At 43.1% G+C, this 14,355-nt stretch overlaps 1 protein-coding gene across 2 annotated transcripts in view; it reads left to right on the top strand.

Moving 5' to 3' along the window:
• Window positions 1-14,355, top strand: part of Map2k6 (mitogen-activated protein kinase kinase 6) — a 120,572-nt gene that overhangs the window by 90,037 nt on the left and 16,180 nt on the right. For both annotated transcript variants that reach the window (XM_028865278.2, XM_028865279.2), the window contains exons 4-10: window positions 338-451; window positions 2,282-2,401; window positions 2,656-2,772; window positions 3,811-3,862; window positions 7,604-7,731; window positions 9,028-9,105; window positions 10,454-10,593. In XM_028865278.2, the coding sequence (XP_028721111.1) occupies window positions 338-451; window positions 2,282-2,401; window positions 2,656-2,772; window positions 3,811-3,862; window positions 7,604-7,731; window positions 9,028-9,105; window positions 10,454-10,593 (749 nt within the window). The remainder of the gene's footprint in view (window positions 1-337; window positions 452-2,281; window positions 2,402-2,655; window positions 2,773-3,810; window positions 3,863-7,603; window positions 7,732-9,027; window positions 9,106-10,453; window positions 10,594-14,355) is intronic.

Here is a 14,355-nt window from a genome sequence, read left to right as displayed (position 1 = left end):
GCCAATCATCGATGACAAGGAGCTGCAGCATAGATAACTTCAGAGGCACTGTTTAAAAGTCACGTTGGGTGGAGTTGGGTCTGTTGCTGCGGACAAGCAAGTTGTCTACCGTGGGACCCTAAGCATTTCCTGATTCTCCTCGCTTTGAGTGGCACCTTGACATGTTAAGAAAACTTGTGCCCCAGCTCTCATACCAAGGACACCAGAAAACAAAAACAAAAACAAAAAATAAAAGACAAACAACAAACAAAAACAAAAAACCAAACCAGAGGGCAGCATACTTAAGCCCTGCTGAGTTTTCACTTTCTTCGTTTGTGACTACTTTCCCTCCTTGCAGAACTTTGAGGTGAAGGCAGATGACCTGGAGCCTATAGTGGAGCTGGGCCGAGGTGCGTACGGGGTGGTGGAGAAGATGCGACACGTGCCCAGCGGGCAGATCATGGCGGTGAAGGTAGAGTTGACGTTCTGAAAAGTGGTTTGTGTCTTCAGTGTATGTGCTTGCCCGTCTCAGCTGTGAACGGGCTTTTTGCACAGAAGCAAAACAACCCACCATAGAACCATAAAGAAGGACTCTTTGTATTAATCAGTCTTTTCCCCTGAACTCTGAGGAAGGTACTCTGCCGGCCTGTCTCATAGCTGCTTTCTATTTATTTTCTAAGTCTTCCCTCTCCCCCACTTCTAATTTTTAAAGAATTTGTGTGTGTGTGTGTGTGTGTGTGTGTGTGTGTGTGTGTGTCTGTACACATGGGTACAGGTGTCCTTGGAAGCCAGAAGAGGGTGTCAGGTTTCCTGGAGCTAGAATTATAGGTAGTTGTGAGCCACCTGATTTGGGTCCAAGAACTAAACTTAACCACTGACCCATCTCTCTAGTCCCTACTACTGTGTAACTAATTACACTTAAAATAATCAATAGTACTTTAAAACCCTCATCTAATATCAACCCAAATTAAAATTTTCTTAACTCAAAATATTGTTATTCTGTTGTTATTTTATCAAATCAAATTCTAAACAAAAGCCTCTTTAATTACATATTGTGTTGTTTTAACAGAACTGCCCTTGAAAATCAAGAAACAAAACCTGAGGAAAAAATTGTCTATATTTGTGGGGAAAAGAAGGGTAAAAAGTATCTAGTGTTGATTTCTTGGATTTTGAGCTATGGGCAGTTTGGAATCAGCCTGCATGTCTTAAGTAGATTCTGAGTACTCTAGAGATGACTTTCGAATGTGGAAAGATGTATGTCCAAATGACAGCATTTTCTATCAGAGATAGAATCATTGGTGACTTTTTATTACCAAATTTGTCCTAGAATGAATTTCCTAAGGGTACTTGTCTTAGTTAGGGTTTCTATTGCTGTGAAGAGACAACATGACCACGGCAGTTCTTATAAATGAAAACATTTAATTGGGTGGCTTATAGTTTAGAGATTCTGTCCATTATCATCATGGTGGGACATGGTGGTGTATAGGCAGATATGGTGCTGGAGAGGTAGCTGAGAAGTCTATATCTTGTGCAGGCACCAGAAAGTGAACTGTAACACTGGGTAGTATCTTGAGCATATATGAGACCTGAAAATCTGCCTCCACAGTGACACACTTCTTCCAACAAGACCACACCTACTCTAACAAGACAATACCTCCTAATAGTTCCACTCCCTTTGGAATAATTTTCTTTCAAACCACCACAGTACCTAGGGCTGACTATAGCTCTGGTATTTCAACATTTTCCAAAAGTGGGGATTTTCACCTTTTTTGCTATTTTCTTTTTGTTTTAAAGATTTATTTTTATGTGTATGTATGTGTGTGTACCTGACTGCATGTATATATATCATGTGTGTGCAGTGCCTACAAAGGCCAGAAGAGGGCATCAGATCCCCTGGAAGTGGAGTTACGGACAGTTGTGAGCTGCCATGTGGGTGCTGGGAACCAAATTTGGCTCCTTTATAAAAGAGCAAGTGTGCTCTTAACTGCTGAGCTGTCTCTCCAGCCCACCTGTTTTTCTTTTTCTCAAACTTGGGATCTCAGAGAAGCAGAAAGTAATCAATGCTATCACCTTTTGTATTGAACTGACCTAAACATTGATTGCTTTTGCAGCTTTGAAGTGCTTTCCCACATACTTACCCCCTCTCTGAGGTACACCATGTGTTTACTTCTATGCAGGGGCTGGTCAGGAAATCAAATGGTCAGCCATCCGTTGTTAGAATAGGGCCCTGGTGGGTTCTCGTCTTTTCAGCTGACACTTTCTCAGAGGAGTGACCATATATTTCCCATGTGTTCCCATTCAGCGGATCCGGGCCACAGTTAACAGCCAGGAGCAGAAACGGCTACTGATGGATCTGGACGTTTCCATGAGGACAGTGGATTGTCCATTTACCGTCACCTTCTATGGTGCACTCTTCCGGGAGGTAGGTGATCCTTCAGGTCAATGTCCATGGATTTCAGCAACTTTAAGAGTCTCCGATCTCATCATAGTCTCACTGCTCCCTGCTGGGCTGCTCTTTGGAGATAATCTTATTTGCTTTTAAATCATTTTAAAATCTTGAGGAGACGCCATCCCTTTCTTCTGAAAAGAAATAGCCCTTCAGAAAGATTGTCAGTTATGTTTTTCTTTTTCTCATTTCTCTCCTCATTGATAATCCCTGAATTTATTGGTCTCCAGGGTGATGTGTGGATATGCATGGAGCTCATGGATACGTCACTAGATAAATTCTACAAACAAGTTATTGATAAAGGCCAAACAATTCCAGAGGATATCTTAGGGAAGATAGCAGTTTCTGTGAGTACATCATGAACGCCACCTACTCAAGGGGAATGGGAAAAGTCCAGGATTTCTGTCTTTGCCTAATAACCACCATCCAACTGTTAGATCGGTTACTTCACCAGGTTCTGTTGGGTACTGAGTATGTCAGTGGGAAGCTAAATCGATGCTTTTCTTCCCAATCTCTGTGTAGTACATGCAGCTAATGACCTGGTTTGGTAAACCATGTCAAATGCCTCTATCTTGGTTTCATTTCTTTGGCTGTGATTAAAAAAATATATATAACCTGACAAAAGCAACCTGAGGGAGCACAGGCTCATTTAGCTCCCAGTTCCAGGTCGCAGGCCATTATTGCAGAGAGTTGAGGCATCAGGAACTTGAAGCAGTTATTCGTATTACATCCACATCAAGAGCAGAGAACAATGAGTTAGAGCATTCATTTTGTTTCCTATATTTTTATGCAATCTTCTACCCCAAGAATGGCACCATCCACAGTGGGTGGGCTCTTCCCACTTCAATGGACACAATCAAGACAGTCTTCTACAGGCATGCCCACAGGCCAACTTTATCTAGACAGTCTCTCTTGAGACTCTTCTCCAACGTGATTCTAGATTGTGTCAAGTTGACCATTAAAACTCACCATCATGGCCTCCAAACCACGTGTTTATCTTCTGTGATGACCATTCCTACACCTGTACTCAGATATACTTTAGTTCAACTTTCTCTTGTAGAGTTTTTAATATTTTCTTAACACTAAGGTGTAAAAGAAATTAGAATACAAGGCAACCTTGATGACTACCAAGTTTTAGGAAGGTGGAGGAAAAATGATGCTTACGAAAGATGGAGGAGGCATCTCTGCTGGAAGATACAATCCACCTTGGTGGGAGGAGTTCAGTTAGGTAACTTCCTGTTATTTTCCTTATTAGGGCCACTACTATTTGAGAAAATCATTCCTTAAGCAACTTTAAGCAAGGAGAGTTAATAAAATTGAACACACTTAACATTCAGCTTCTTTCCAGTGATGGGGTCAGTAAATCTACTCTGTTTAACTTGCAGATTGTAAAAGCATTAGAACATCTACACAGTAAGCTCTCTGTTATCCATCGAGGTAAGCATATGTAGAGCTATCTCGGCAGTTTCTTGTACTAAGTTCATTTCTTTTGCCTTGTGTCTCCCTTCCTTTCCTGCTCTTCCCTGTATGCATAGGGGAGGGGTTGAGTTAGGTAGGAGAACTATGGGGCCTTCCTTTGGGATTGTATAACAAATGTAAGTAGCTGTATTAATCTTCTATTACTATGACAAAACCCTTGACACAATCAGCTGATAAAGAAGAAAGGTTTACTTTGAATTACAGATTGAAGGTTTCAGTCTGTAGTTAACTGACCTTGTTGCTATTTGGCCAGTGATGAGGCAGCAGAGCAGTTCAAGTTGGTGGGACCATGTTGCAGAGGAACCTCATTCATCTTATGACCAGGGATAAAAGGGAGACAATGAGATCAGCATCCCATAATCCCCTTCAAGGGCAGTCCCCAGTGATCTAAAACATTCCTCCAAGCCCCACCTGTTAAGGGTTTCAACATCTCCCATATGGCTAAACTAAGGACTAAGCCTGTATGTAGCACATGGACTCTTGGAAGACCTTTAAGATTCAGGCTGTAGGCCTTGGCCATTTTTTTTGTCTTGGCTGAGAATATAAAAACAAATGAATTTTGTATTTTACCTAAATTGAATAGAAATTCACCAAAGAGAGCTATGGATGCATCATTGAAAATTTGAAAGGACCCAAGGGGAAAAAATGCAACTTGTATTATGCATCCTGTAGCAGGAGGTGGTTACAGAAGCGTAGTCACAGGACAAATCAGAACTGTATCTTAACAAGATCCTCAGATGTGTCTGCACAAGTGTAATGGAAATTTCCAGAACGAAGCAGAGCCTTTCCAGGCTACCTTAAGTGGGGGGAAAAAAATCTCTTTCCTGGCCTTCCTCTTTTCCTGTTAGCTCTTATTTTTGCATAGGTGCGTGCGTGCATGTGTTTGTGTGTGTGTGTGTGTGTGTGTGTGTGTGTGTGTGTATGATTATTATGCACAAACATGTGGATGTGCTCATCCATGCACGCAAGTAGAGGCCAGAGAAGGATGTCAGTTTCTTGCTCTGTCACATGCTGTCTTATTTTTTTGAGGCAAGGTCTCTCACAGAAGGAGCTGGCCAACCCCAGTGATCCTTCTGTTTCCTCACAGAACTGGGTCGCTGGTGTGCATGAGCACACCTAGCTTTTAATGTGGCTTCTAGGGATTTAAACTCAGGTCACTCACACTTGCACAGTGTGTGCTTTTAGGTGCTGAGCCATTTCCCCAGCTGTGTTTGTTATTTCTCTATCTACCCACTCATCTACTTCATTCACCCATTCTTTTCCATCCATTTGTCTCATAAAATATTCTTTCAAGTTTTGTTTTTACTTAGGTGTATATGTGTGCTTACATATGTGCGTGGTCCCTGCCACATGAGTGCAGAGCCCACAGAGGCCAGAAGAGGGCCTTGAACCCCCTGGAGCTAGAGTTACATGCTGTCATGAACTGCCTGATATAGGGGCTGTGATCTGAACTTAAGTCCACTAGAAGAGCAGCAAGCTCTCTCACTATTGAGACATCTCTCCAGCCTGTAAAATCACTTTCAGTATAGATGTTTTTAATAACATGAAGAAGACCTAAGAGTTATCTAGGAAAATGTATTCTTTAAAAAATTCTACTGGGCTAGAGAGATGGCTCAGTGCTTAAGAACACTGAATGTTGTTGCAATTCCCAGCACCCACATGGTGGCTCACAACCATCTGTAACTCCAGTCCTAGGGGGTCCAACACTCTCTTGTGCCTTCGGAGGGCACTGCACTTGCACACTGGGAGAGACATACTTAAAAACAGACAAATTTAAAAAATTCTTTATAGGGTTTCTCAATAAGAGATAACTAGAAGCCGGGCAGTGGTGGCGCACGCCTTTAATCCCAGCACTCGGGAGGCAGAGGCAGGCGGATCTCTGTGAGTTCGAGGCCAGCCTGGGCTACCAAGTGAGTTCCAGGAAAGGCGCAAAGCTACGCAGAGAAACTCTGTCTCAAAAAACAAAAACAAAAACAAAAAAACAAAAAACAAAAACAAACAAACAAAAGACCCGGAAATAGGAAAGTACCATATATAGAAGTTGTATAAGAAAAATAAGGGACTGATTATTGTTGGAAGGTTCTAGTCAGGGGCAACTTGCAGTTTGTAGAATAAGTGTGTGTGTGTGTGTGTGTGTGTGTGTGTGTGTTTGTGTTTGTTTTTTGTTTTTTTTTTGAGAAAGTTAGTAGAGTTCCTTATGGGCACTAAGGACTGTGCTTGGGGTAATTTTCAACCTCTGTGATCTGATATAAAATGTCATGCACAGTGTACCTGCTGTCCTAGTGTTAATTGGCAGCAGTAAATCTGGAAAAACAGCAGAGTGGACTCTAGGAAGGGAGTGGGCTATAGATAGGAGCAAGCATTCAGATTATCTGTAGGTGTGGAAGTTGTTCGAACTTTCTTTTCAAAATACTGAAATATTCAGTTTTTTAAACTAGAATGTATACAAAACTATTGAAGTAATAAAATGATATTTGGTATGTTATTCACCAGTTTAAGAGAAAAATGATAATGAACATTTTTTATTTTTATTTGTTTATGAGACAAGGTTTCCTGTAGCCCAGGGTAGTCTCAGACTTGCTATGTAGCTAAAGGATCCCCTCCCCGACCCCTGGCCTCTCTCTAAAGTTGTGGGATTACAGGCCTGTGCCACCATACCCGACTGAAGGACTAAGTTTAGAATAAGCCTCGTCTTTGTATTCTATGATCTTTGTGCAAAGTGGCACAGGGAGCAGAAGTTAATTGTACTTTCCAGTTCTACCACCTAGAGAGAGCAATCGTTCATCTATTGGGGCATGTCAGTGGGTGGGTTATGCCTTCCTAACCTCAATGGTTGATTTATCACCCCTTCTTCAGTGCCTGCCCATGTTTGGGCATGCCTGGGTTTATAACATTCTACACTAAGGTGGCCTCTGATGAATCTCTTCTAGAGATTTCAGTCAAAATGGGTTGCTGTGACCATACTTGTATCATTGGTTACTCTCTTCCTTTTCATTCTTCAACCTCTTACTCTCACACTAACTATTCAACAGAGCATTTTTATTTTCTGTGTGTGTGTGTGTATATAATGTGTGTGTTGTATGTGTGTGTGAATGTGGGTGCCCTCATGCCACAGCTCACTTATAGAGAGCAAAGGGCAGCCTCAGATGTTGGTCCTTGTCTTCTGTCTCATTTGAGGCAGCATCTTGTTGTTCACTGCTGTGTACATCAGGCTAGCTGGCCCACACTTCTGGGGAGTCTCGTGTTTGTGTCTCCCTTCTCCTGACAAGGACGCTGGGATCACAGACACACATATGATGCACCAGGCTTTTTACATGGCTGCTGGGTAGTTGAACTCAGGTCACCATGCTTGGATGATGAGTGCTTTTACCCACTGAGCCATCTCCCTACCCCTGATAGATGACTTTGCATGGGACATTTGGCTTGGTCATTGTTTTTAAGTTCTTACTATGTGTGTGGAGGCAATGAAATATAAGATAAGCAGAGGAGACAGTGTTTGGTGATTCATAACCCTGAAAGACACAGACAAAATATGAAGGATTAAAAACCAAGTGGAAAGGAACAAGCTGTAGGTAGCTATGAGTCAGGATTGGTGGTCACCTTTGTGTTGGGCAGCTTGGCAAACATAGAAGTGCAAGACAAGTGGAGCGTCTAGAGCCCTCTAGTGGTGGAGAAGTGAATTGTTGCTCTTTCTTTCAGATGTCAAGCCTTCTAATGTGCTCATTAATACTCTGGGTCAAGTGAAGATGTGTGACTTTGGAATCAGTGGCTACCTGGTGGACTCTGTTGCTAAAACGATTGATGCGGGTTGCAAACCATACATGGCTGTAAGTACTACACCCAGAGGGGTGTGTGTGTGTGTGTGTGTGTGTGTGTGTGTGTGTGTGTGTGTGTGCGCGCGCGCGCCTGTGCACTAAGAAATGTACCTGCTTGCAAAACTAGGCCAGAAAATAAGAAATGGATGGCTGTGAGGGAAAAATTGAAATAAATTTCTGATTCAAAAAATATTCTGCATTGCATCATTTTCTTAAATGTCTTATGTCAGAAACCATTAGTTACTTGCTCCATATATTGTCTCTAGCCTTTGAAGTTATTGTAACAAAATACCAAAAATTGGATGCCTTACAGACAACAGATAGTTTTTTTTTTTTTAAGAGTTTTTCACTCTGCAAAGTCCAAGATGAAGACCCTGGAAGGTTCAGGATGTGGTTGGAGCCTGCTTCTCTGGCTCCTTGTGTCTCCTTGTGTCCTCACGTGATGGAAGGAGCAGGGGAGTCTGTTTAAGGCTTCCATTATGACAGTACTAACCTTATCCACAGGAACCTACCCCCAATCCATAGTCATCTTAGAAAGATACAACTTCCTGTCATGGTCACAGGTGGGATAAGGTTTTAACATGTGCATTTTGGGATGACATAAACATGCAAATTCAGAATTAAGTCAAAGGGACATATTATTTGAAAATGCATATAAGTAGTACGCACTGCTGTACAGTTTTACACACTGACTTGCATGTGAGTATTAGCTTGATCGTGAACGGAAGACTATGGATAACTTAAATTACCCACACAAGGCAGTTGTCATCACAGAATACCTTAGGGCATGTGCATGCTCACTGTCCATTAACAAGACCTTGAGATTCCTTCAAGCAGAGGAACACATTCATTTTGGAAATAGACTTGTGTTTGGGTTTGAAAAGTTCTTGTCCATGTTTGAGTAAAAGTCCCTAAGGTCTCTTAAACATTAGACAGTCAGATGGTAGCTGGGAACTTCTGCAGATTTTTTTATTTTTTAAGTTTTGAGTTGTTGGTATTTTTACCAAGGATGATTTCAATAGATAGAGATTTTGACCGTGTACCCTTGTTCTTGTTAAGGCAATTAAAATTTGTTATGAGGGATCTGGATTTATTGCTGCCTCTAAGAAAAGACAAATATATAAAGAAGGGAAGCCCTGTGGAGACATTTCATAGCTTGTGATTACCCAGTCTTTTGGACTGGGAGGCACATTAACAGAGTCAAATAACTCATTTGGCATCTGGTGCTGTCTCCATCTGGGTCTTTATTGAGCTACACATAGCATGGCGATTGTCTTTCCATTTCTTAGCTCTCTGTCTCCTTTCCAGCCTGAACGAATAAACCCGGAGCTCAACCAGAAGGGGTACAGTGTGAAGTCTGACATTTGGAGTCTGGGCATCACCATGGTAACCTATGATCATCATTGTGGGCTATGAGGTTTTAAGCATGAAACTAGATGGGATAGTCTTTGGGGATCCAGAAGCAAAGCCCTTGAGACACCACACTTGGGCACCATTTCCTGTCTGAAAGAGCAAGTTGTTTTCCCAGGCAGATTATTTGCAGTGTGGTACAGTGGAAACCCTATAATGAGATCTGGCAGTCCAGATTTTCCTGTCCCTTACTAGTCATATGACCTACAATAACTCGTGTATTCTCATAGACTATCTTTCTGATAGACATGGGGTTAATAGAGTTCTTATAGTTTAAATTAAGTGATTATAATCAAGACAAGAAACTTAAGTTACAAAAAGAATGCTATTGTGTGGGGCCCCCAATAGGCCAAATGCACTAAGCTGTGTATTTGATTTTAATTTTTTGAGACCAGGTCTCATGTCGCCCAGGCTTGCTCCAAAATCTATCTGTAGTCCATCATGACCTTTAACTTCTGATCCTCCACCCTTCACTTGCAAAGTGCTGGGATTGCAGGCATGCACCACCATGCTTAGTTTGATGCCATGTTGGGGATCGAACTCTTGGATTCATGAGTGCTATGCAAGTGCTCACAACTGGGTAACGTTGTCCCAAGCTCTGCGCTGAACATTTTCACGGTGGAAGTTTTGGATGTTGAAATCAGATCTCTCCTAAGAACATAATAACAGATGGTGTACTTTCCCGAGTCTGGTCCTATGGCCGCACAGTCAGTGCCTTATCTGTACTCTCTGTGTACGTTTTCAGAGTCTCTGAGGTCTGGAATTATCCACTGTGGTCCTGGCTCCTGCCCAGGACCAGCAGCTGATTATATCCAGTGAGTTATTCCATGTCCCTGCCCAGAAAACATGTGATTCTGTCACAGCAGAGTGGCCTTTACTCAAGTCCAAAAAAAGATCAGTTATTTGGTCCTTGGGTAACTTTTTTTTTTTTTTTTTAATTTTCCATTTCATGAAAGGACCTGTAGGTGGCAGCAGAGGCATGGTGCTGCCGAAGTCTTAAAAATTCCTTCCTGGCCAGATATTTGAAAAACTGGTTGTTTCCTGTCTTGAACTTTAATGCTCCTGGCTGATAAGTTTCTATTAAATAGCATTCTGGGTATTATCAAGGGACTCATTTATTTAGGTAGGTCTAAATAGCTGTCGCTGGTAAGATAATATTAAAAAAATAGCACTGAGATTTTGTGAGAACGGGTTATTAGTTTATTTTTCTTCCCCTAATTATACTTGAGCCTCACCTCTAGTCCTCCTAAAAAGAAACACAGCTGCTTCCTAAGAGTCCTTCTTAATGGTTGCCCCCCCCCCACCCCCGTTTCCCTCCTTTTAGATTGAGCTGGCCATCCTTCGGTTTCCCTATGACTCCTGGGGAACTCCCTTCCAGCAGCTAAAGCAAGTGGTAGAAGAGCCGTCGCCACAGCTCCCTGCAGACAAGTTCTCCGCAGAGTTTGTCGACTTTACCTCACAGTGGTAAGAGGAGCCTCCCCCCACAGACCTATGCTAAAGAAGACAGATTGTTCTCATGGCTGTCCTCCATGGGGTCGGAGCCATCCCTTATACTCATTTCAGAAGCATCCATGGAGTCTGTCCTCCACGCTGCAGGACATAGTCCTTGCCCCTCCCCCCAATTCCAGGTCTAGTAGGGAACTCAGTTAAGCCGCTACTTATTTGATAGCATTATGATTGGATTGGCAAGACCAGGGGTGGAGAGAATGCATAGGATATTTGGAGGATATAAATTAAGATGGCTTTGTGGTGTGTGTGTGTGTGTGTGTGTGTGTGTGTGTGTGTGTGTGTGTGTGTATGTGTAGGATATAAATCCTGAGTAGAGGCCATGAGAGGCATTTTCCCACTAACGTGAGTAAGGAAGGAAAGGCATGCCCATTAGAAGGACTGTACTGTATTTGTATCACCAAAGCAGGAAATATCTCTCCAAGACCTTGTGATGGCCAGTTAATTTTAGCTGTCACCTTCACACAATCTAGAGTCTCAGTGAGGGGTTGTTTAGAACAGGCTGGCCTGTGGGACATCTGTGAGGGGATTGTTTTGATTCTGTTAATGGATGTGGGAAGAGCCTGGAAGTGGATGGTGTCATTCGCTGGCTTTGGGTCCTGGACCATCCAAGGGAGAAGGGGAGCTGTGGACCAGAAGCATGGGTGCATTCATCTCTCCCTGCTCTTGACTGTGACTGTGATGTGACCGGTTCTTTCCAGTTCCCACTGCCCCGACTTCCTGCTATGCTGGAGTGTAACGTGGAGTTGTGAGCTCAAAGAAACCTTTTCTCTTTTAAGTTGTGTTCTGTCGGGGGTATTTTATTTCAGCAACAAGAATGAAACCAGGACAGAACTGTGAACAATTTAATATCGATTCCAGACAAATGTAGTAAGGCCTGGTGGAAGGCTAGGGGTGGGGGATGGGTGCAAAGATTTATTTGTGCTGAGGAGATTGTGGGACTTCAAGGATGTTTCTTGGATGTGTACAAGTCCTGCAGAGCTTTGCCTTCTGCAGAACCCATGTTGACTGTGGATGAATTTGCCCATACAGGTATAGTAGGTACTGTTGGGGGTTCGGAGGCAAATTCAAAGAAAGCTGAGCACAAAGAGGGGAGTTACTGGCATAGTCTAGGAGAGTAAAAGAGGACATAGTATTTCCCAGGGACTCTTATGATGTCTGTTGTGGTGGTAATCTAATTGTACTGAAATATTATTTTGATTGTATGTTAATAAATAAAGTTGTCTGGGGGTCAGAGCTATTAGAGCCATAGCAAGAGTGTGGCGGTGGTGGCACACGCCTTTAATCCCATAAGATCTCTGTGTGTTCAGGGATACAGTCAGCATTGGAGACATATACCTTTAAGACCTAGGGGGCTGTACATTCAGACGGTGACGAGGCAGTCATGTGTTTGGGTTTACAACCAATGAGAAGGCAGAACAACATACTTTAAAAAAACTAACCGACAGGAAGTAGGTCTCTCTTTTCGCGAAGCTGGGACAGCAGAAGGAAGGGTGAGATTTAGCTCTGAGCTCTGACCTCTTGGCTTTCTCTTTTACATTGTTTCTGTGTTTCTTATTTAATAAGACGGTTGGTTACATCAACAGTCTGTCTATACGATGGTCACGATGTTCAACAGAGCAGGGCGGGAGTAGCAGCTGCAGATGCAGAGGGGAGGAGATGTTAAGAGTACAGCACAAAGTGGAACCCAGTTAGTTGAGATGGCTATTCTGTGAAAGCAGATGGGAACTAGGAGGGAGCGGCGGGTGGTGGGTCAGAGCTGGCTGTGGTCCCAACTGTGCCTCTTGGAGGGAGCAGTAACAACCACAGTTGCCACTGTGGATTGACCTAGCCCCAGGGAGGCTACCTGAGGTCCCTTAGCTTTGTTACAGCCTTGCTCCTTTGGAAATGGTGTTTCAAATACAGCTCTTGCTGGAAAACATGATGAGCCGGGGTAACTCTTGGTTGCTTACGGCCCTTGAGGCTGTTTCTAGGTGCTCACCCCTTCTTGTTCCTGGTGCTTTCCCCTAATGTTATACAAGGCTACCATGGCGGTTTGTTCCAAGTTTTCATTTTGGCTGAAAGACCAGAGAGAGCTGGAGTACTGGGCTCTAGGACAATGTTGTTGGGTGTCTTTAATGAATATGCACCCTCCCTTCTCTGGTCTCCTGAAGTGCATCCTGTTTTCCTTGAGTGATTGTGTGGGTGAGGTGATGCATCTGCCAGCTTGAAATTGGGTCATGATTTTTTGCCTTTTAGATTCAAAAACTTGATGGCTTTTGTTTTTATTTTGTTTCACTTTTTCCCCCTTATCCTCAAGTGTTTAAAGGTCACATAGGAAAAGCCATGAGTCATGTTGCATAGTTGACTCCAAGACTTCTCAGGAGAGAGCTCCCAGGAGGCGATCCTGTATAAGACAGTGTCTTCAAGCTTCTCTTCTATTGCTCTTCTTCTATCTGGGCCCCTTCTCCAAGGATTATGGGTATTTTGTGAAGCTTTGGGAAGAACAGGCAGGTGTAAAAAATTCTAGAATGCCGATTCTCCTGTTGTGGATCCATGGTTTAATATAGTTCTCTGCTCTCCTTTTTCATTCACTGGTCAGTCTCTGTTAGCATTTTCCAAGGTGCTGACCCCTGAGCTCTGCCCTCAGCATCAGTATTTTTCAAGTGTTTGCAACCTTAGCATGTGTCTCAGTTAGGGTTTCTGTTGCTGTGAAGAGATGCCATGACCACAGCAGCTCTTATAAAGGAAAGCATTTAGTTGGGGATGGCTTACAGTTCAGAGGTTTAGTCCATTATCATCATGTCGGGAAGCATGGTGGCACACAGGCAGACATGGTACTGGAGAAGGAGCTGAGAGTTCTATATCTGGATCTGAAGGCAGCAGGAAGAGAATGTCATACTGGGCCTAGCTTGAGCATCTAAGACCTCAGAGCCCACCCTCTGGTGACACACCTCCTTCATGAAAGTCACACCCACTCCAACCAGGCCACACCTCCTAATGGTGCTACTCTCTCTATATGGGCCTGAGGGTGTATGTGGGAGTGTGGGGTTGTGGGGCATTATTTTACAAACCACCACAGCATGGTTCTGATGCAATCTCTCAGCATGTGGTGAGAACCCCAGCTTAGATGTCAGTTCTGTGAACATGCCTTCCACTACTGTGCATTCCTGAATGCTTCTCAGGTGCAACTGGTAACGTTGTTCAGTTACTTGCCTGTATCAAAACTGTTTTTTCCCCTTTCATTTAGTTTGAATTTTTCCCCCCAAAGAATCAAAGCATTGAAACTTTTAAAAATATTTATAAAAATGATGTTGGGGCCGGAGTAAGTAGAGCAGTTGCCTAGCATATGTGAGGCTCCCGGTTCTATCCCCAGTGTACCAAAACCAACCAACCAACCAAGCACCCAAAAACCTTGAGAGATGAATGTGTTGTTATTTTAATGTATGTGTATATGTGCAGCGAGTCCAGGTACCTGTGTTCTTGCTCTTTCTATAGTGACCACACTGTTCCCACCTTCCACCCCTGACACCCAGTCTCATGGCTGTTCCTCTGAGAACTCCTTTTCTTTCTCGTTTTCTCTGAATTTTAGCCCCAGATACCATAGTTTAGTCATCTACATATTTTGGGCTATTCACATGTTGTGGCTTTCCTGCAGCTGTTGAAAGCCTGGTAAACCCTCTTAAGGCTGTGTTATTTCATTTGCATAAGACATCGTGCTAGTTTGTCTCACTTATGGAG

This window comes from Peromyscus leucopus, chromosome 8b, assembly GCF_004664715.2.
Source record: "Peromyscus leucopus breed LL Stock chromosome 8b, UCI_PerLeu_2.1, whole genome shotgun sequence".
NCBI lineage: Eukaryota > Metazoa > Chordata > Mammalia > Rodentia > Cricetidae > Peromyscus > Peromyscus leucopus.
This window is presented reverse-complemented; position numbering and strand designations above follow the sequence as displayed.